Source organism: Lissotriton helveticus, chromosome 9 (assembly GCF_964261635.1).
Source record: "Lissotriton helveticus chromosome 9, aLisHel1.1, whole genome shotgun sequence".
NCBI classification, from domain to species: Eukaryota; Metazoa; Chordata; class Amphibia; order Caudata; family Salamandridae; genus Lissotriton; species Lissotriton helveticus.
The window spans coordinates 790,999,250-791,023,867 of record NC_136070.1 but is presented as its reverse complement, the minus strand read 5'-3'; the positions used below and the strand labels follow the sequence as shown (position 1 = coordinate 791,023,867).

General features: G+C 45.4%; 1 protein-coding gene across 1 annotated transcript in view; it reads right to left on the bottom strand.

Annotated features, from left to right (window-relative positions):
* PPP1R37 (protein phosphatase 1 regulatory subunit 37) overlaps nt 1-24,618 on the bottom strand; it is a 982,164-nt gene that overhangs the window by 807,401 nt on the left and 150,145 nt on the right. The window contains exon 3 of the mRNA XM_078660917.1: nt 408-453. Coding sequence (XP_078517043.1) covers nt 408-453 — 46 coding nt within the window. The remainder of the gene's footprint in view (nt 1-407; nt 454-24,618) is intronic.

Genomic DNA, 24,618 nt, shown 5'->3' with positions numbered 1-24,618 from the left:
GACTAATAAAGGTACAACTCTTCACAGGTTCTGTTAACTAATGTGACTGTTTTCTGTGATTTCAATTTAGTATGCCTCACCAATTGTTAATCGAAAGCTGATCCCAGACCCTATGCTACATCACTAATGGGAGGGATTCGAAAGTAGTGTCATCAATGATGCAGAAAGGAATTTCAATGTACCATTTTTCTGAAGGGAAAGTGAAATAATGGATCATACTTTTACCCTGGTCTATAACTGATAATACTTTAGTCATTTTCAGAAAACATTCAGATTATCAGGCTGTTGTTGCTTCTTAAGTGATCAGTTTTTGCCTTGTCAGGACTGTTAAAATAAAAGATAAAATCCTTAATACAGTGTGTATTTTCAACTACTGAACCATTTACCAAAGTCTAAAAAGGTCTCACCTTTCAAATCTAGACAGTCTACCCGCCTAGTTAGATCTTGAAATTCCTAGAAAAGAAAGAAAACAAGGACATAATGAGTTGTGTTAAAATACCATGTTCAGTTAGAATAAAAGGTTTATATAAAACTATGTGAAAATGTCTATCTGAAATGAGTCCACAAAATCTCATAGACCTGGGTTATTACCCGATACGGAATTTCATTAATAAACAAACCAGAGTCAGATTTTAAAATGCAATCAAGACATAATGTGCTTCATAATCCTGCGGCAACCCCACAGTAAAAGAGTGAACAATAGTGAAATATTTCTTGAATCTCAAAATCTTGTAAATATGTGTAAGTCACAAGAAAGCCGACCTACTGAACAAAAGGTTATGCAGACAAACAGCAAAGTGACACCTCCATGCAGGCATATAAGTCAAAGGAACAGCAAGAAGATCATAGGAATCATCTACAGTTTTCCTCAGAGGTATCTCTTTCGTGTTACTGTCCTTATAAGATTAAGAGAAAACTTTAAAAAAGTAACGTACTACAGGAAACAACCAGAATATGTACATATTTCCTTCATCATGAGGTAGAATATCCCTGATCTCACTTTAAATTGAGAATCCTCTTTTGGAGCTGAGCCCTTTATGAGTACGAGTCAGGTGTGATACCTTAGCACAAACGATATATATGTGAGGAAAGTAGACTTTTCCACAATGTGAGCATTCGCAGAGGTTGGTCTTTTTAGGTCTCGCCTACGCAGTGCGCAAGCGCTGCTTAGAGGGACCTCTTGCCATTGCACTGTACTTTTTGGAAACTTGGGCATGTTTTGCACTGTTTCCAATGAGTACTCGTGCATGCAGAGCATTTGCCTTGTGGGAGCGAGCAGCGGCGCTATCTATTTGTAATTCTTGCACCTGCAGCTGCTCGCTCCCGCAAGGCAAACGCTCTGCATGCATGACCCTGTTTCACTTTCGCGGCCGCGGGGCTGCGCTTGTTAAAAATGCCATAGAATCATACTTGCAGCAGTCTGTGGTTGCCAAAGATGAATATTTTCCCCAGTCATTCGTGAGCTGGCCCTGTGGCTGTGCAGCCTCTGCCCGTTTGCCACCGCACAGAGAACAGCGATAGGTTTCTAAATCTTACAGGCATTTAACGTTGCTTGCAACCCACGCGCAGTTGATGAAATAAAGGGGTCCCCCTGAAGTATGTCACGGATACCGCTGCTGCTTGAAAAGGAGAAGCATGTTTGCAGGCAGGCACAGAATACAGAAAGGCCCTGGCTGCATATGTGCAGCAATTATCGTTATCATTACATTTGTATGGGAGAAGGCAAATGTCATCACGGTCTTCACACTTCACTGTTATTGCCGTGAATCTGCTTCCATTTTAAAAAGCCATTACCGTAGGCTCCGGTTCAGATTGTGCATGAATCCAGCCCAGGTTTTCCTGACGAAATGCAGCGATCTTTAATTCAGTGTATCAATAGAGCAAACACATTACAGCAGTATCACACACAGGGGAGCAGCAAGCAAGAGCATGGCCAATCCTACCCTGAGGAATGCCGATCGAAGAGGGACTCACTGTCATGAATTTTCGGAGTAATATTTTTATGTTTGGTTTCCAATAAAGGTTTTGTGAAATCTTGTCTTCAGTTTGAAAACAGAATACAGTGTTACACAGTTTTGTGCTAGTTGCATGATCTTTGTTTTTATTTTCCAGGCAGACCAAGCATCGCGGAACATACCAACAATCTGATCGACCCTCCGATGGGTAAAAGGAGGGACTCATTCAGGCATGACAAAAGTGATTTAATGCCCCCTACCAGTCATTAGGTTTGCTGAAATACATTTTCAAATAAGTTATGTGCACACCATAATTATAACCGTATCCCCCCCACAGTCTTATCAACTATAACCATTCCATTGATGACTGGAATTCAATAAAGTGGATTTTTTTAAAATAACTTAAACATTCGCACTGGTAATCCTAGGGAAGCAGTGAACTGGCGCCCTCTTCCAGAGAGAACTGTTGATGCTTGGTGAGCCAAGGGAGTCTCATCAGATTGATTTTTTTTCCTATAGTTACCAAAATGGGGGGAAAAGGCAGAATTTAAGGATCGCTCGAGCACAGCTACTATAAGGGAAAGGAAACTGAGAGAGGTGGACATTTATGGCGCCTTATCAACAGGTGAGGTTGTGCACATCCGCTTGCACCAGCAGCGGTGGTGCTGGCATGCAGCTCACTAAACAAGCATTGGCATAGCCAATAGATCTCGCTTTTGGGACCTTATAATTATTTAGTTATGCAGCACAATATCCTTGGTGCAACAACACCAACCGTTGCATGGCTGAACACTTATAAGGTCCCAAAGGCAAGACCTATTGGCTATGCCAATGCTCGTTATTTCATTGCTAATGAAAAAAAGCATGTAGCACAGATACAGTCACTGAAATGCGAGATGACTGAAGATCACCAATAATGATTTTAATTTGATGTGATCAAAGGTAATCAAGAGGTTAGGCAGTGAAGTTGTTTGAGCTGGTTGACATGGTTGAATGTTTTTCATTGTAGGATGAGGTAGTAAAAGTCTGCAGAGTTCATCTATCACGATCCCATGCTGGTATACATAAGGGCTGTGATGAGGGTGTTAACAGTCTACAGGGTTGTTTGGCCAATAAGACCATACCAGTCAAAATCTAAATATGCTTACACTTTTTACCACTTTATATACTCTTACTTTGTGCATACTTATTCCTCCTGAATGGCAAAACAGTAACAGGTCAAGTAAACATAGATGACCATGTGTTGATGCCAGATTCAAGTAAGACGAGAGGCACTTTTTGCAGCACCTTTTTACAGCACGCTTTAGGGTCCCCCTTATATAAACTAGAAGGGCCTGTAACTTGCAAATCCTGCAGGCTCAGATAATTACTACTAGCAAAAATGTTTTCAGCGTCAGCAAGTAAACAGCACAAAGGTGGATTATGTCAAATGGTGACACCTTGAGAACCAAGCAACTAAAGACAACCTAAAGAAGGCTAGTAGATAAAACAAATGCAAATAGGCCAGCTAAACATCCTTGCAGAGTAGAGACTGCTTAATCTTGCCGAGCATTTTGAAGCACAGAACGCCAGAAAAGCAAGCATGAAAGTAGTTAAAGTATGACAACTCAAAACAAAAGAACAAACTTAAGCCAGCAGGCCCACAGACTAAATTTGTAACTGACATGCAAGCAGCTAAAAATACATCCACGTCTTCTGGCCTCGAATTCACACAGTTCAACCTCCAAGCACGTAAAGGAAGCATCCTGCTGCAAAAAACAATTCTGTTATAGGTGGGAGACTAACAGTGTGGAAAATGGAGTTCCAAAAGATAGGCATAACAAATCCTGTCACTCCTCATTCGATCTGGGATGATGGGAATCGATTGTGCTTGATGGGCTTGCACCTTCTGCAAGACACATAAAACAAAAGGTAGAGAAAACACATACATCTGCAGAACTAAAAGATGTTCCCCAGGGAACATCAGGGGGAAGGACAGAGTGTAGGACCGAGGGGATTTCCTGTTCAGAACCATGGCAGAGAGAACTATGTGTAGATATTCAAGCCTGGCAAGATGTCAGTCACACTGACTTAAAGCACTCATTTGTGATTTTATGGCATGACACGGAGGCCAACATTATGCAAATTCTCCTTTATTGCCACAGCTCAGCAGTAACAATGAAGAGAACATAGAACTTGTGAACATTCTAGATGATGTATATAGCTCATGAATACACAGCCATCATCCTTTGTTGCTGCTGCTCAACAAGATAAGTACCCTCATTTTATTTGTGTCTCTACTATATACTAATCATATGTGGACTGCCCTATATTTGTTTATCACATGACTGGGTCCTATTGACCCTACTATGTGATACCCCTTCTCTATTATGTGTCTTTTAAGACCTTTTTAGTCGTTTTATTTATGTATTTTCATTGTCTTATCTTTGATTTGGGTCTCTTACCCCTTCAGATTCCGCCCTCTTGGCCGCTATTCCTGTATGTATCTCGCTTTTTTCCTGAACCTAACTGCTCATTTTAGCAACCCTGTGCGCCCTTTGAAATTACCGCGACCGCTTCACATTACTTGGTAACTCTTGGGCGCGAGCGGGGACTCTGGTCCCTACGCTCCCAACAACCCATTTGCCGCATACCGGGCCTGTGTTCCATTTTATTTACCCCCACCCTACCTGCATACCGCATACTGCGCTCCACTCTTTTGACTGGCTCCTCAACCGCTCGGTTCAGGGCCCCGGTCTTCCTTCTCTGACGCGATGCGCATTGCAATTGCGCATCGTGGGGAGATCGACCTTAGAGGAATGACCATAGGCAACAACTGCGCACGTAAGAAGCGTGCATGGTTGTCTTAGAAACAGCAGTACATTTTGACAATTACTGCTGTTCTGACAACGCGATCGTCTGCAACTTGTTATCGGACCTTTTATTACTAGGATAATAGATCGTTTTTTGTATGGCCCAAACTAAATTTAACCCTTTCCCTCCCTATATATTTTTCATGACTTCTAATTTATAATAAAAAAAAGATGTTATTATAAATAAAGGGGACTATTACAGATAAGGACATTTATACCTAAATCATGTCTTCCAACCCTGATGCCTCACTAGAGGGAAACTTAGAACTACTGGTTTCAAAAGCCATGAATAAAGCCATGAGCTCTTTTAATGACACCATCAATAAAAAATTTAATGACACCATCAATAACATTTTTGAAATGTTTACGAAGGAATGGCCTTCTATTTTTTTTTTAAAGAATTTTTATTGATTTTTCAATCCAGCATACCGTCACTCCATCATATTCTAGGCCATTGCGCAGGTGACCCCTTATCCAAACTGTATAATAACATGATGCATCTAACAACTTTTTTCTCCTAACTGCCCTACCCGCCTCCCTCTCTACCCCCCCCCTTGTCAGTGTGCCCTCCCCTACCCCCCCTCGTATAGGCCTGTAACCTAGGATTCTGGTTATCTAACATGTTAGAACAAAGATTAACATCATTCCCAATCTCAGTAGACAGTAAATTTCTCCTAATGATTCATGTGCACTCTGGGCTCTGCCCTGATTTCGCAATCCTCTCAACCTAGAGTGTGTGTTGACTCCTCACTTTATGTGTTGAAGTGTCCCCTTCCTCGCTAGACTCTTCAATGTTCCCCGTGCCGCCCTCTGTGCCCTGAGCCAATCCCACATTTCCTTCGTCTTCCCCATCCTCTTCCACCGGTGACTGCAGCCCCGCTACCAATGCCCCCCACGCTCTTGCCGCCTCTAGCGCCTTATCATTAGCGGTGCGTCTGGCTAAATGCAGACGAAGCGTCCCCTTGCAACCCGCCCAAGTCAAGAAACTCGCCCACCATCTTTGAAAGTGAGGTCCAGCTCTCACTTTCCAATGCATGATACGCTCCCTTTTTGCCATTATGAACCTCAAATCATAAAACTTGCTAGTGATTCTAGTATTAGGGGTGTGCGGGAACCAAAGCAAAAGGCAAGTTCCCATCTCCACCTCCAGTGTACGCCCCGTTGCCCGGTTTAAACACGCTACTACTTCGGGCCAGTAGGATCCCAATCCCGCACAGGCCCAAAACATGTGGCCAAAGCCGGCACCCTCCGTATTGCACCTAGGGCACTGCGACTGAGTGCCCCCGAAGTACTGCTGAATTTTAACCGGTGTTAAATAGGCCCTATGTAAAGTAAAAAATTGGATCAGTTGAAACCTGGTGTTGCGCGTGCCCTTCCAGGCCCTCTTCAGCAACTGCGACCATGTCGCCTCGGTTATGGACCTGCCGAGGTCCTCCTCCCACTTGCCCTTTAGTCTATCCAGAGGCGGGAGCCCTTCTGTAAGGCATGGCCTTCTACTAGTAGTGCTCACACCTCAGGCATTAAGGAAGGGGCAGTTAAGGCCCCAAAGAAAAGAGTCCAACAACCTATTTTATCTTCCAAAAAACACAAGGTGTCATCAAAATCGGCTCAATCTTGCCATCAGGGCGGAGACCAGAACGGTGCCTCTGGCATCACAGAGGGACAAGAGATAGGTCCAGAATCACCTATACGTATTGATAGTGATGAACAAAACGATGCAGAGATCGACCTCTCCTGCTCGTCACCTTTTGATTCTGATATTGAGATCCGAGAAGACAACTCGACAGAGGACTCCGAAGAAACAAGCAAAGCATCGGGATCCAAAATGGGTATCACTGACCCTTTTGGAGACAATATGTTCGATCCCTTATTAATCAAACATCCCCTTTCTCCCGAATGGGTACCGTCCCAACACGTCGCAGAATATATTAGCTTTTGGCTAAGAAGGGAGATCCCCAAAGAAGTGAGATCCAGATTGAGATCAGAATGCCCTCGCCCATCGCTTCCAGACAAAATCGCTTTCACCCCTGAGCTCGACCCTAAGTTCGTCGCATTTATAGCTAAGGGTGCAAAAGACCCAAGGAAGGGCATAGACAAGGGACTCAGGTCATGTCAGGACCGTCTACTTGATATAATTGGTCCCCTAACCAAAATCTTTGATTTGGCCGAAAATTCCTTTGTCGGTGGCAGCCCTATTGATCCCAAAGAGCTACGTGAATGGGTTCAAAGATCTATCTGCCTTCTCGGCAATGCAAACACTGCCATATCTAATGAACGTAGAAAAGGGATACTACTTATAATAGATCCTAAGCTAATAGAGTTGGCAAATAAAGAGGCAGGACCCAACTCGCAAGGACTCCTATTCGGAGAAGACTTCATCCGTGATATGGCGAAATACGTTGGGGCGTTCAGCTCGATTCAAAAGTCCCAACGCGAAATTAAGAAGGTGTTCCAGGACAGGATTTTTGGACGGGCCGGGAGAATGCGGGGTCGATTCCCCGGCCGTGGACAATCCACCTCAAGACCTTTTTTTGGACGAGGATCCAGGTATCAACAGTCGTCACTCTACGGGAACCAAACCTTCTACCCCCAGAGGCAACGCAACAGGGGAAGATTTTTTTGTGGCGAAAGGAGGAACAAGAGTTTCTCAACAGGTAGGTGCATTGAGAGACCGTTCAGATACCCCTGTAAAAGTGGGTGTGACACTAGCCCTTTTCTCTGGCAACTGGACCTTGATAACTCAAGATTCCTGGGTCTTACAAACCGTCAAAGGTTACAAAATAGACATTATAGATGTTCCCTTTCAATTAAAAACACCCCGCGAGAAAATATTTTTCCAAGATCAAAAGAAACTTGTATCTCAAGAAGTCAAAGATCTTCTCGCTAAAGGGGCTATAAGAGAGGGCTCTCAAACAGGTTTCATCAGCAATATTTTCTTGGTGGAAAAGAAAGACAAGACACAGAGACCTGTCATAAACTTAAAAAGTCTAAACGGGTGGGTGTCTTACCACCATTTCAAAATGGAGGGAGTACTCCTCCTCAGAGATGTACTGAGGAAAGGCGATTGGTTTACATGCCTGGATTTAAAGGACGCTTATTTGACCATTCCTATTTGGCCCCCTCACAGGAAGTTCCTACAGTTCACTTGGGAGGGAAAACTCTGGGAATTTTGCAGCATTACATTCGGTCTATCCTCAGCCCCATGGTGCTTCGCCCAGAGGTGGCATGGCTAAGGGAAAGGGATGTGAGACTGATAATCTACCTGGACGACATCCTTATGGCTCAATCCAAGTGGACAATTTCTCGACACATAGATCTTACTATCCGCCTCCTAGAATACCAGGGCTTTATCATAAATACAAAGAAGTCTTGCATTGTCCCTTCACAAGAGACCCAATTCCTGGGATTCATGGTAAACACATTATCAGGAAAGTTAAAGTTACCAAAGGAAAAGATAAAGAAACTCAGGAAGGAGTTAAGAAAGATACTCTCTCTCTAGAGACATTCCCCTTAAGACTTCTAGCGCGAATCCTGGGTCTCCTCTCCTCACCTCAACCATTCAGGTGATCTTCCCGGGCCCTCTTCACTACAGGGCCCTTCAGAGACTCAAAGCGAAGGGTCTAAAAGCGACGCAGTCCTATACTCAGATGACCACCTTGGACATAGATTTGAGAGAAGAACTTTCTTGGTGGCTGAAAAATGCAGAAGCTTGGAATGGAAAGGCCATTTTCAGGGAAACCCCAGACTTGATAATAGAGTCGGATGCGAGTCTAGAGGCGTTGGGGTGCAACGTGCGCCAACCTTTCTACTGGGGGGCGGTGGACACGCGAGAAGAAGAAACTACACATCAACTGCCTGAAACTTTAAGCTGGTTCCTTTGCAATTCGAAGCTTTACCCAGAAAACTATGAAATGTTCTATAATGCTCCGCATGGACAATGTCTCTGCGGTAAAATACGTCAACAAATTGGGAGGACCGCATTCGAAAGGTCTGACCGAAATAGCGAACGTTTTCTGGGACTATTGCTTGAACAAGGGACTGTCAGTCACGGCGGAACACATCCCAGGTTTAAACAACGGTGTAGCAGACTGGTTTTCCAGAAATTTCAGGGATTCCAGCAATTGGAAGATGAACAGGGAGATATTCTTGAGCATTCAAGAGCAGTGGAGCCCCTTCGGGACGGACCTCTTCGCAGACAGATTAAACACTCAGTTGGCGAAATATTTCAGTTGGAGGCCGGACCCTCAGGCATCAGGAGTGGATGCCTTCCTCCAGAATTGGCAAAACTTAAAACCATATGCCTTCCCGCTGTTTGTAATGCGCCCACGCCTTCTCTTACACGCTCGCCGATACCGAGTATGGTAGTGATAACCCCCCTCTGGAGGTCTCGAGCATGGTTCCCGGTCATCTTGGAGATGACCATGGATTTCCCGATCCTGATCCCATCTTTCAGTCGTCTTCTCCTGGGCCCTCAGGGCGAATCTCACCCCCTCCTAGACCAAGGCATCTTAGTCCTGACGGCCTGGAAGATTTCAGGCGACAGTGGCAAATCCCTGGCCTTTCGCACAATGCTTTCCGACTCATATCTGAATCCTGGGCTTCTGGAACAAGGAAGGCATATCGATTGGCCTGGAACAAATGGTTTTGCCGGTGTATTCAACTACATTATGATCCCGTTTCAAATGATTTAGTTCATGTAGTTAATTTCCTTTCAGAGCTTTTCGCTTCTGGCCTCAGTTACAGAACCGTTAATGTCTATAGGCTAGCAATAGGTGTATCTGTTGGTTAAAACCTCTTGACAAAAAAGATTATGAGAAGCATGCGTGTTCTCAATCCTCCAACCCCTAAATATTCAGCCTTGTGGGAAGTGAGAAACATATTGAACCTTCTCTCTTCATGGGGAGATAACGATGTCCTCTCTCTCAAACGTATTTCTTATAAACTTACCGTCTTCCTTTGTTTGGTCTCCTTTAGGCGAACTTCAGATGTTAAGGCTTTGGATGTTACTAGCAGGGCCTTCAGCCTGAGGGAGTTTGTTTTTATCTTAAAAAAAGGACCAAGACTATGTCTTCTTCTATCTTCTATCCTTTCTTTCCTGAGATGAAAGTTTGTGTTGTCAAATGTCTTAAAGAATATGAAAACAGGACTGTTAACTTGAGAGGTACTGAAACACAACTCCCATAGATCTCCTCATAAACCAGTTTCTTCTCCCACTCTCGCGAGATGGGTGAGAGAAGAGATGAGTGAATGTGGTGTCGACATTTCTATTTTTGGTGCACACTCTCTTAGGGGTGCATCCGCTTCTAAAGCTTTTATGCTTGGTGGTGGGCTACAAGATATATTAAGAGCCGCTGACTGGTCTAATGAAAGTATGTTTAAAAAGTGTTATTTTAGACCAATTAATAATGTGATTGACAATGTTCTCAATTCACTTTGAACTTGCATAATGTTGGCCTCCGTGTCATGCCATAAAATTTAGATTTTTCACAGCCTGCTGGGCAGAAAATCTGGATTTTATTAAAGACACGGAGGCTAATATTATCCCGCCACTAACTTACACTTCCTAAGGGTTATATCTTTTAACCTTTTAGATCTCCTTTTCAGAATATGAATACCTACGTTTGTTTAATGGAGATGGCTCGTTGGACGTCTTACTTCAAGTTTGAATTTTATTGACCTTATTCTATTGGTTCGCAGCATTGGACAAAGAAGGATGATGGCTGTGTGTTCATGAGCTATATACATCATCTAGAATGTTCACAGGTACTATGTTCTCTTCATTGTTACTGCTGAGCTGTGGCAATAAAGGAGAATTTGCATAATGTTAGCCTCCGTGTCTTTAATAAAATCCAGATTTTCTGCCCAGCAGGCTGTGAAAAATCTAAATTCTCCAGAGACAGACGATGAAAGGCATTTCTCTTCACATGCAGGTTAAAAGCCAGTGGATCACCACAGAGAAAATAGTCTAATGCAGAGCTGTTTAAAAGAAGCAGTGCTAGAGAAAGATTGGCGAGACTGGAGCTGCTGCTCTTTACCCTTTGGTCCAACCATCCCATTAAAGGAGCCGTGGGTATGTTGCAGGGTCTGAACCAACTGCGGAGACGGACGCTGCCGAGAGCGCTTGTCCCCAGAAAAGCAACAATATTGTTGGTGGAACTGCTTGGTTAAGGATGCATTTTCCAGAAAGCACACTGTAGCTTTCTCCCTGAAAAGCCTCTTGAAGTCAAAAGGCATGCCCAATACATCAGGCTAGATGACCACAGAAAAGCCTGTGGAGAAAAATCAAAGCACGCTTGTACAGGGTAACTGAAGTTAGTAGCAAAATAACATGGGCATAGTGTGAGTCTAGCCTAGACCACTTTTAAGTGTTTGCTTACAGGCATCCACAACCTATTAACCACTAGATGAGAAAATATGTTTCCATGTGATTTCAAAAGCTAATCATAGCCAGCACTGCCTTTCCCACACAAAACAAGCATTTGCAATTCAAAATGGTCTCACGTTTGTGAGATTTAGAGCTACAGGCGTTGTAAAGGACAAGGTCTTTTAGACATAATGCAGATGGAAATGGTAGCGATCAGCAATAATATCAAACAGATCACTGGAAGGATCACTAAGGTGAAAAGCAAAATAGGCACTCTAAGCTTTGGACATGAAAACAATAAAAGACATCTCCATAACAAAAGCTACGCATGCACCCTCTGCACAGACATAGATTAACTAGAACACTATAACCGAAAGAGGAATTTAGGGATCTTTGATCTTCCATAAGGTGCCTAGGACAGCTTGGGGCCTTGTGTAGAATGTTTTCCCTAAGGTACGACTCACAATTGGTGATATCCCTGTCGGATAGGCCTGAGATAACAGCTGCCAGCTATCACCCCTGTCTAAAGGACATTATGAATTGGATGTGTCTAAGTTTCCTGAAGATCAATACAGAAAATACAGAAATGATAGAGTTCGGCAATAGGACATCATTATGGAATAATTCCTGGTGGCTGTCGGACGCCGGGGAATGTCCTCACCCTGTTAGGAAGGTCAGGAATCTTGGAGTTATTTTTGACGATAAAAATCAATATTTCGGCACAGGTAAACAGCTTAACGTCTGCCACTTCTTTTCTATAACAAGCATTTGCAATGCAATGGTCTCGGCATCATTAAAGGTAGAGCTATTGGGATTGCTCATGACATTTCTTTTTTTTTCTTTAAATCATAAATAAATGGCATTGTCATTTACATTGCCAATACACAGCACTCTGCACTCAACAGCACTCACTACTCTGCACTCAACAGCACTCACTACTCTGCACTCACTACTCTGCACTCACTACTCTGCACTCACTACTCTGCACTCACTACTCTGCACTCACTACTCTGCACTCACTACTCTGCACTCACTACTCTGCACTCACTACTCTGCACTCACTACTCTGCACTCACTACTCTGCACTCACTACTCTGCACTCACTACTCTGCACTCACTACTCTGCACTCACTACTCTGCACTCACTACTCTGCACTCACTACTCTGCACTCACTACTCTGCACTCACTACTCTGCACTCACTACTCTGCACTCACTACTCTGCACTCACTACTCTGCACTCCCTACTCACTACTCTGCACTCCCTACTCACTACTCTGCACTCCCTACTCACTACTCTGCACTCCCTACTCACTACTCTGCACTCCCTACTCACTACTCTGCACTCCCTACTCACTACTCTGCACTCCCTACTCACTACTCTGCACTCCCTACTCACTACTCTGCACTCCCTACTCACTACTCTGCACTCCCTACTCACTACTCTGCACTCCCTACTCACTACTCTGCACTCACTACTCACTACTCTGCACTCACTACTGTGCACTCACTACTCACTACGGTGCACTCACTACTCACTACGGTGCACTCACTACTCACTACTGTGCACTCACTACTCACTACTGTGCACTCACTACTCACTACTCTGCACTCACTACTCACTACTATGCACTCACTACTGTGCACTCACTACTCACTACTGTGCACTCACTACTCACTACTGTGCACTCACTACTCACTACTGTGCACTCACTACTCACTACTGTGCACTCACTACTCACTACTGTGCACTCACTACTCACTACTGTGCACTCACTACTCACTACTGTGCACTCACTACTCACTACTGTGCACTCACTACTCACTACTGTGCACTCACTACTCACTACTGTGCACTCACTACTCACTACTGTGCACTCACTACTCACTACTGTGCACTCACTACTCACTACGGTGCACTCACTACTCACTACGGTGCACTCACTACTCACTACTCTGCACTCCCTACTCACTACTCTGCACTCCCTACTCACTACTCTGCACTCCCTACTCACTACTCTGCACTCCCTACTCACTACTCTGCACTCCCTACTCACTACTCTGCACTCCCTACTCACTACTCTGCACTCCCTACTCACTACTCTGCACTCCCTACTCACTACTCTGCACTCACTACTCACTACTCTGCACTCACTACTCACTACTCTGCACTCACTACTCACTACTCTGCACTCACTACTCACTACTCTGCACTCACTACTCACTACTGTGCACTCACTACTCACTACTGTGCACTCACTACTCACTACTCTGCACTCACTACTCACTACTCTGCACTCACTACTCACTACTGTGCACTCACTACTCACTACTCTGCACTCACTACTCACTACTCTGCACTCACTACTCACTACTCTGCACTCACTACTCACTACTCTGCACTCACTACTCACTACTCACTACTCTGCACTCACTACTCACTACTCACTACTCTGCACTCACTACTCACTACTCTGCACTCACTACTCACTACTCACTACTCACTACTCACTACTCACTACTCACTACTCACTACTGTGCACTCACTACTGTGCACTCACTACTGTGCACTCACTACTCTGCACTCACTACTCACTACTCTGCACTCACTACTCTGCACTCACTACTCACTACTCTGCACTCACTACTCACTACTCACTACTCTGCACTCACTACTCACTACTCTGCACTCACTACTCACTACTCACTACTCTGCACTCACTACTCACTACTCTGCACTCACTACTCACTACTCACTACTCTGCACTCACTACTCACTACTCTGCACTCACTACTCTGCACTCACTACTCTGCACTCACTACTCTGCACTCACTACTCTGCACTCACTACTCTGCACTCACTACTCTGCACTCACTACTCTGCACTCACTACTCTGCACTCACTACTCTGCACTCACTACTCTGCACTCACTACTCTGCACTCACTACTCTGCACTCACTACTGTGCACTCACTACTGTGCACTCACTACTCTGCACTCACTACTCTGCACTCACTACTCACTACTCTGCACTCACTACTCACTACTCTGCACTCACTACTCACTACTCTGCACTCACTACTCACTACTCTGCACTCACTACTCACTACTCTGCACTCACTACTCACTACTCTGCACTCACTACTCACTACTCTGCACTCACTACTCACTACTCTGCACTCACTACTCACTACTCTGCACTCACTACTCACTACTCTGCACTCACTACTCACTACTCTGCACTCACTACTCACTACTCTGCACTCACTACTCACTACTCACTACTCACTACTCACTACTCACTACTCACTACTCACTACTCACTACTCACTACTCACTACTCTGCACTCACTACTCACTACTCACTACTCTGCACTCACTACTCACTACTCACTACTCTGCACTCACTACTCTGCACTCACTACTCTGCACTCACTACTCTGCACTCACTACTCTGCACTCACTACTCTGCACTCACTACTCTGCACTCACTACTCTGCACTCACTACTCTGCACTCACTACTCTGCACTCACTACTCTGCACTCACTACTCTGCACTCACTACTCTGCACTCACTACTCTGCACTCACTACTCTGCACTCACTACTCTGCACTCACTACTCTGCACTCACTACTCTGCACTCACTACTCACTACTGTGCACTCACTACTCTGCACTCACTACTGTGCACTCACTACTCTGCACTCACTACTCACTACTCTGCACTCACTACTCACTACTCTGCACTCACTACTCACTACTCTGCACTCACTACTCACTACTCTGCACTCACTACTCACTACTCACTACTCTGCACTCACTACTCACTACTCACTACTCTGCACTCACTACTCACTACTCACTACTCTGCACTCACTACTCACTACTCTGCACTCACTACTCACTACTCACTACTCACTACTCACTACTCACTACTCACTACTCACTACTCACTACTCACTACTCACTACTCTGCACTCACTACTCACTACTCTGCACTCACTACTCTGCACTCACTACTCTGCACTCACTACTCTGCACTCACTACTCTGCACTCACTACTCTGCACTCACTACTCTGCACTCACTACTCTGCACTCACTACTCTGCACTCACTACTCTGCACTCACTACTCTGCACTCACTACTCTGCACTCACTACTCTGCACTCACTACTCTGCACTCACTACTCTGCACTCACTACTCTGCACTCACTACTCTGCACTCACTACTCTGCACTCACTACTCTGCACTCACTACTCTGCACTCACTACTCTGCACTCACTACTCTGCACTCACTACTCTGCACTCACTACTCTGCACTCACTACTCTGCACTCCCTACTCTGCACTCCCTACTCTGCACTCCCTACTCACTACTCTGCACTCCCTACTCACTACTCTGCACTCCCTACTCACTACTCTGCACTCCCTACTCACTACTCTGCACTCACTACTCTGCACTCACTACTCTGCACTCACTACTCTGCACTCACTACTCTGCACTCACTACTCTGCACTCACTACTCTGCACTCACTACTCTGCACTCACTACTCTGCACTCACTACTCTGCACTCACTACTCTGCACTCACTACTCTGCACTCACTACTCTGCACTCACTACTCTGCACTCACTACTCTGCACTCACTACTCTGCACTCACTACTCTGCACTCACTACTCTGCACTCACTACTCTGCACTCACTACTCTGCACTCACTACTCTGCACTCACTACTCTGCACTCACTACTCTGCACTCACTACTCTGCACTCACTACTCTGCACTCACTACTCTGCACTCACTACTCTGCACTCACTACTCTGCACTCACTACTCTGCACTCACTACTCTGCACTCCCTACTCTGCACTCACTACTCTGCACTCCCTACTCTGCACTCCCTACTCTGCACTCCCTACTCACTACTCTGCACTCCCTACTCACTACTCTGCACTCCCTACTCACTACTCTGCACTCACTACTCACTACTCTGCACTCACTACTCACTACTCACTACTCACTACTCACTACTCACTACTCACTACTGTGCACTCACTACTCTGCACTCACTACTCTGCACTCACTACTCACTACTCTGCACTCACTACTCACTACTCACTACTCACTACTCACTACTCACTACTCACTACTCACTACTCACTACTGTGCACTCACTACTCTGCACTCACTACTGTGCACTCACTACTCTGCACTCACTACTCTGCACTCACTACTGTGCACTCACTACTCTGCACTCACTACTCACTACTCTGCACTCACTACTCACTACTCTGCACTCACTACTCACTACTCTGCACTCACTACTCACTACTCTGCACTCACTACTCACTACTCTGCACTCACTACTCACTACTCTGCACTCACTACTCACTACTCTGCACTCACTACTCACTACTCACTACTCTGCACTCACTACTCACTACTCACTACTCTGCACTCACTACTCTGCACTCACTACTCTGCACTCACTACTCTGCACTCACTACTCTGCACTCACTACTCTGCACTCACTACTCTGCACTCACTACTCTGCACTCACTACTCTGCACTCACTACTCTGCACTCACTACTCTGCACTCACTACTCTGCACTCACTACTCTGCACTCACTACTCTGCACTCACTACTCTGCACTCACTACTCTGCACTCACTACTCTGCACTCACTACTCTGCACTCACTACTCTGCACTCACTACTCTGCACTCACTACTCTGCACTCACTACTCACTACTCTGCACTCACTACTCACTACTCTGCACTCACTACTCACTACTCTGCACTCACTACTCACTACTCTGCACTCACTTGAGTCTTGAGTGGAATTTCGTGCACCAGGAAGTGCAAACGGGATTCTTGTGTGTCGATGGCTGTGTGATTCACTTTTTCATAATAAGCAGTTTTTTCGCAGCGCGATGAGAACAGCTGGGGGTTTGCCATTTAGTTTACAAAAACTCCTTTGCCAAAGTTAAGAAGTCGCCGATCTCTTCAATCAAGATTGCAGATATCCATGGCATTGCAGATAAAAAAAAGTAGACTGAGTGGTTAAAACACATAACTGTTGAATTGGAGAAGATGGTATTTGTCATAAGTGGAATAAGTCATCGCTCACTCTATTCTCTGCACTTCATAACAAGTAGAAGTGGAGAAATACGTGTTCTTTACAAAAGATGTGATTATGTGGAAAGAAAATCAATGTATTCGTCGATTATTTATTATTTGAAAGGCTAAGGATCGGCTGTGATTTATTATTAATTACTGTTCATTAAAATTTCCCATTGGCTATGTATGTTCTACACATGGTTTCACCTTCCATATTTCAGGAACACAAAAGGTTTCTTGGAATTGGAACAAGATCGGGTTACTGGTGTTATAAAGTCAACAGAGTGCGGGAGGTTTGCACTGGTGCTTTAAAAAAAAATTGCATAAGTTTCTTCATTTTGGAGCACGATGCCTTTGTTAATTCTATTTTTAAACAATAATACATTTGCTTACATATACACCTGTCCCTTTAGTCTAACTAAATATAATCTCTGATACCAATATGCCCGTGGTTATTATATATGTTTAAAGCCGCATTGCGTGTTGCTTGTCGGTCCATTAAACCAGCACGGCACTCCACTCTCTGCAATGGCCATGGCTGCGCTCGACAAACTTTTAAAATCAACTGTTTTACCATTTTAAAAAAAAAGTAATATTACTGCCAGTTTGGTCGTGATTGGGAAAACAAAAGCCGGTGCGCCCCCGACCCGCAGCAAGCGGCGTGACGTGAGTCTGATAAATACACTGCAAAACACATTCTCCTTTTCAGCAAGTAAAAATATGTGATAAAATATGTGTTTAGCTCCATAATGCTGACGGGTGCACTATTAACAAACAAGCTTTCCCTTTTGCAGTAAGTAAAACATTTATGATAAAAAATGTGTTTAGTACGAGGATACAAACCGAGCCGACACCGGCCCAGCAGACAGACTAGCTGCATGCGAAACCTATCGTGGGGCGGGACTGACAAAACGAAACCTATCGTGGGGCGGGACTTCCGTTTTGTGAAGCCCGCGCCCACGGACTGCCTGGAGGAGCACCGAGGGAGAGCCCCGCGGTCGGAGGCTGCACAAGTCCGGAGGGCCTTTGACCGGTGAGCGGAGCGGGGGGGGGGGGGGGGGAGAGAGAATGCCTGTATGTCTGCGTGTCCGGAGGGCCTTTGACCGGTGAGCGGGGCGGGGGGGGGGGGGGGGGGAGAGAATGCCTGTATGTCTGCGTGTGTGTGCGCGACGGCGGAGGCGACGGTGACGGCGGGGGAGGGGGGGCCTCGGTGCACTTGTGTGTGTGCGTATGTGTCAGGGGGGGAGTCTCTGTATGTATGTATGTATGTATGTATGTATGTGCGTGCATGGGCGCTTGTGTGTGTGTATGCGCATGCGTGTGTGGTGCTTGAGCTTCCCAGGAGACAGCGCCTGGCCACAGCGCGCGTTCCCGTTTCAAATCGGCTCCAGGGATGCGCGCGCCCCAAACTGTCTCCTGGGAAGCACACTCCCTAACATAAGATCTCGGCGGAGACGCGCTTCCGCGCGTCTTTAGCCGAGACCTAAAAAGACCCTTCGTAAAATGTTCCCTTTTATCCCCCCCCAAACTACAGAAGACAGCAATGGTTGCCCTTTTTTTGTCCAAAGTGGACTTTTGCAATGCGATTGTTCTAGGCATTGATAAACACCAGCTAAGCAAACTGCAATTACTGCAGAATGCTGCGGTACGATTAATCTTAAAGCTCCCCAAGGGCCATCCTATGTCACAGGAAATAAGGGCACTACACTGGCTCCCGGTCCAGCAGAGAATCGAATTTAAGGAGCTCTGCTTGGTTCACAAGGCATGTTATGGTGGGGAATCAGATGACTGTCAGGAAATGTTTAGGCTCTACACCTCCTTGCGAAACCTTCGGTCGGCCAGTCTTGGCCTGATCTGTACCCCAAAGTTTCCAAGGGCCAGATTTGGGGGAGATGGGGGGGCAGGTCCATGTCCAGCTGTGCAGCAAAATTGTGAAACAAACTGCCAGTGGCGCTGAGACTGCAACCTAACCTTCCATCTTTCAGGAAAGCCTTGAAAACACGGTTGTTTACTCCAGAGTAGATCTAGCTCAGTCCCTGCCCCTGTGTACACACACCAGCGCCAAGACGCCTCGGCATTCGAGCGCTTAATAAGCCCCATTGCATCATCATCGTCATAAACTTTACAAGACTTTGAAGTGGAAAGAGCATGTACAATGACCACCTACAAACCGCAGTTCGCCAGAGCTCCTAGGGCTACTGTTAGCAAACCTCCTTGGCTATCAGCAGATCGAAAGCACCGTGGACTATGTTTGCAAGAATAAACAAATTCTATCGGAAGGTGCAAAGATTAACATTTCACTTGATTACTCCAAAGAAACCGTTAGTACTTGAAAAGGCTTCCTCGCTTACAGACCAAGACTAAAGAGCACAAATCTACAGTTCTCGCATTCGAAGCCCACCAAGTTAAAGGTCACTTACAAAGAAAACCTGTGCTTCTTTCATGATCACAAACAACTACGTGGAAAAAGACATGGAACCACATACCTCATAGTAGGTTGTTCTCTCAGTATGCTGCCAGGATCCTCTCTATTCTAGACAAGCTCCTCTGTTGCAATCACCAGGATGTCCTAAAGTTAGTATGCAACATTAAACACACTGTTGTAACTCCATTAGTTTAGACGAGTTTGTATGTGATTTAACAAATTCATCTACTACCAAACTTCATATCATAGTTCGTTTGCTATGCTGTAAGTGATGAACTTTCTAGGTCTCTCCCGGGCAGCTGCAGCAATCTTGTAAGGTGGGCTGATCTATGGCAAATTCAGAACGAGCCCACTGCAAAAAGGTTACAACCTGTACACAAGGTTGCTTTAATTGGGGTAAGTAAAGGATGACAGAAAACGGTGCTCAATCAATTTGCTACGCTCCTCTAATGTGGATTGGAGCAACACAAAATATATGACCTTTGACATCTTAGTAATCAGTACTCAGATGCATAGTCTCTGGAGACTCAAAAGAGATTCTTACCACATACACTCCTCTTAAGTGTGCAATAACTGGGGCAGAGTAGTCAACCTATAGCCAGTCCATTAACAGTGGAAACATTTTGCATTAAGATCATACCATTGGTATGCGACAGAAAATGGCCAGAAATGGGCTTGAATTAACCTTCATGGCTAAGTGGCTCAACGGACAGCCATCTAGCAATTGTTTGCAATTCCTAAACAAATGCGTTAATTTGTTAACTTGAGGAAGTAAACTACGACAACAATTATACTTGCACTGTTATTAAACTTCCTCCCAGGTGAATTATTGAGGTATAAAAAATAACCTATTTGCTTGTGGCTAGAAGTTGTTCTCATAAGGACTTTTTAGGGCTCGGCTGAACGCGCGGAAGCGCGTCTCCGCCGAAGCTCTTTTGTCGGCGTGTGTGCTTCCCAGGAGACAATCCTGGCCGCGCGCATCGCCTTTGAGGCGATTTGAAAGTGGCACGCGCCGACTGGCACGCGCCGCGCTCGGCCAGGCTGTCTCCTGGGAAGCACAAACATACCCAGGCACACCTCCCCCTGCACGCAATGCGGCCACACACACACAAGCGCAGACAGACATGCAGACACGCATACAGAGACACTCCCCCCAGTGTCTGCCCCTACCGTTCTCAGTCCTCTACTCTGATCAAGGGGCCCGCTGGATATGGCCGCTTCCCAATCCAGGCGGCAACCATCGTTACCTGTAGCCGTGAGTTGGAGCTACAGTTCGTGATGAGGGCGAGGATCCTCGGCAGCGGCGTCAGGCTAATCGGTGCCGCATCAGTCTGCAGACCACCGGGGGTGCGACAATGTCCCATGCCTCCCAGTGCTGCAGCGGAGGAGCACCTCCGATGCTGGTCCTCTCAGGCGCAGGAGACGTGGTCTGCTGGCGAGGTGTTGGTGTGCTGCCCGCTTGTCACCCGGGCCGCGTAGCGCGGGCCTTCCCAGTTGTAGCCAGCCTCGAGCCGGGGCCGCCCTTTACGTGAGGCCGCTGCCGCAGCGCGGCGCACGACTGGCAGGCCGCGCCCTCCACTGTCCGTCGCCCCCCGGGCAATCCGCAATTCTCTGCCACCAGAGTGTGAGCATGCAAATTCAGGAGCTCCTCGAAGCCATGAGGTGTCGGTCAGGCCCCCGTGGAAGCTAGCTGCGGCTGTGTTTGGTGCACGGCGAGGAGGAGCCCGGATCTAAGTGTCCCTCCTCGCCGCCATCTTGGCCACGCCCCCTTCTGTTTTTTTAAAGGTTGAGAATGCATGTGATAGTTTCGATCTGTCGGGTTTGCACACAAACAAATAATTCTGCCTTGTTCTTTCTATGTTTCCCTGTGTTCCCGGTGTGCCCGTGTCCTGTGAGCTGTGGTACGAACTTGAGACTTGCAAGCGTTTTAAAATCTCAGTTATCTTGAAAATACAAAAAAGTGCTCAAGTGACACAGGTCTGCAAATACTTTCACTGAGGAGTAGAACTTTAAGTAAGTAATTTACAGATCATGAAGCTGAAATCGTAAACGGATTTAACCATGCTTCATTGTACACATTACGGTGCCATTGTAGTGTGCAAGATGATTATGTTCAGAATCTACTAAAGATATTCAAGCCGTGAAAAACGTTTTTTAATGCAGATTTACCGATATGCTGCATTTACACACACAACGTGCTATATTTCTGTATGCATAAATATTTACTCATGGAAGTACTCATGGGACTCTTGACAGTCGTAGCACCTTGGAAGAATACATTATTCTTTATGCATTTCAAGAAAGATGAAAGTGTTTGTAAAACATGGGCATAAATTGGCGAATGTCCTACTTTCCTTGTGAAACTAGACAGAAAGAGGGAAGGGCCGAACCGCTCTCTTCCCCCCCACACCACTCTCTTCCCCCCCACACCACTCTCTTCCCCCCCACACCACTCTCTTCCCCCCCACACCACTCTCTTCCCCCCCACACCACTCTCTTCCCCCCCACACCACTCTCTTCCCCCCCACACCACTCTCTTCCCCCCCACACCACTCTCTTCCCCCCCACACCACTCTCTTCCCCCCCACACCACTCTCTTCCCCCCCACACCACTCTCTTCCCCCCCACACCACTCTCTTCCCCCACACCACTCTCTTCCCCCACACCACTCTCTTCCCCCACACCACTCTCTTCCCCCACACCACTCTCTTCCCCCACACCACTCTCTTCCCCCACACCACTCTCTTCCCCCACACCACTCTCTTCCCCCACACCACTCTCTTCCCCCACACCACTCTCTTCCCCCACACCACTCTCTTCCCCCACACCACTCTCTTCCCCCACACCACTCTCTTCCCCCACACCACTCTCTTCCCCCACACCACTCTTCCCCCACACCACTCTTCCCCCACACCACTCTCTTCCCCCACACCACTCTCTTCCCCCACACCACTCTCTTCCCCCACACCACTCTCTTCCCCCACACCACTCTCTCACTTTACTACTCGATCACTAACTCTATAACTCACTATTCAACTATCTCTCACAGCAACACAATATAACTATAACAGTAACGATCTCTCACTCTAACACAATACTCAAAATTCAATCTCTATCTCACTCGCACTCAATCTATCAGTACATCACTATGTATTTCGGTATCACTCCCTCACTATATCACCACACACTCTCAAAAAATAACTACATCACTCTCACTAACTCACAAATTCACTCTCTTTCTAAATTACTAATTTACTCACTCACTACATCACTCTCAAATACACTAAGTCACTAACACGCTCTCTTTCACTACCTCACTATCTAACAAAGTTTCCTAGTAGGTTTGTCCCATCAAATGACCATGCCATTTATTTATGATTTAAAGAAATGTAATGAGCAATGCCAATAACTCTACCTTTAATGCTGCCGAGACCATTGCATTGTAAATGCTGGTTATATTTCCTTCAAGTTCCAGTAGTTAATTTATCGAACCTTTCTGCTCCATGGAATTCCCAACTACACTCAATTCAATTCGTTTTTGTGCCTTTATTTTTATGCTTTTGATTGGACTTCGCTTTTGTGGCAACAAGGCCCTAAAGGAAGTAACTAATCAGTCCTGTTTTCAGAACAGAAAAAATCTTTAGAGCTGCCATTAGCATATCATACCATTACTTAGGGTAAGCATAAGTCATGGGCATCTTTATTTTCCACCCTAAAGCCCTCTCTAGCTCTCTTGATCCCCATAACGCAAACCTTCATGGGAGATAGAAAAGAGTTTTTGTCAATCAGTGCAAGTTTAAAAATGGCATTAAGATTACATTCAGGTCCACTTTCAAATTGATAATGCGCCATAAAGCACTAAATATCGTTTAAAGTACTCCTCCTGGAGGGTGATATAGCCCAATAGGGATATGTACTCCCAAGTGCCTACATACAACAGCCTTCTATTTTTAATTACTTAAAAAAAAGAAATGCAGCAAGCATTCACCCATTGTAAGTGATCCTGAAGTAAGCCTTCATTTTGAATGATCTACAATGTTAATGTACACCAAACATCGACCAACATGACCCCTAAAAACAAGCACTGCAGGAAAAGGAACACTTCAATAAGAAAGCAAACTGAGTTGAAATATTTCATGGTTAAATGTCACTTTCCAACACTGCATACAAAATAATTTGAAAGCACCACAACTTCTAAAATCACCACGGCTAACATAGTGAGTGTATGTGGATGATCTAAAATAATTAACAAATTAGGTTGTTTTTTTACAAACTGTAATGCTAGGTGCTAAAGTTTGAATGAACAAAGTTGACTAATTTCAGTGGAACCCAATCCTGGCATTTGCTCAGCTGGAGGATGTTGCAAAGCTTGATCAATATACATGGTTCCATCACATAACGCTCTATGTACCATCAACTACTAATTGTTCGGTTTTATGAAATTGTATTTACTAATACAATTTCTATAGTGCTCACACAGAGGCAGAGCAAAAATCTTCTCTCGCCATGGATGGAGTTAGCAGTGGCACATCCCTGTGCTACATAAGATGAAGGGAAAGGATCAACACTTGCCAAAGATGGACAGGAAATAAATAGCAGAGAAACACCATTTTCTAAGAGAACCAAAAACAGTTTTCGAGAAGAGGAACAAGAGATAACAAAATGGACATGTTTTGAGACGTTAACAAATGAGGACCTTTTCTTGGAAGAGCTAAAAGCTCTATTAGGGTCACAAACGGCAGATGGTCTTTTTAATAAGGGAAGAGCGTTTGAACAAGTTACTTACCTTCAATAATGCTTTTTCTGATGGATACTCTAACTGCATATACCTTATTTTAAGAATATTTCCTTGTGCCACACTGGATAAGGAAACTTTTCAGATCATAACTCTGTGTAGGCTTTATTA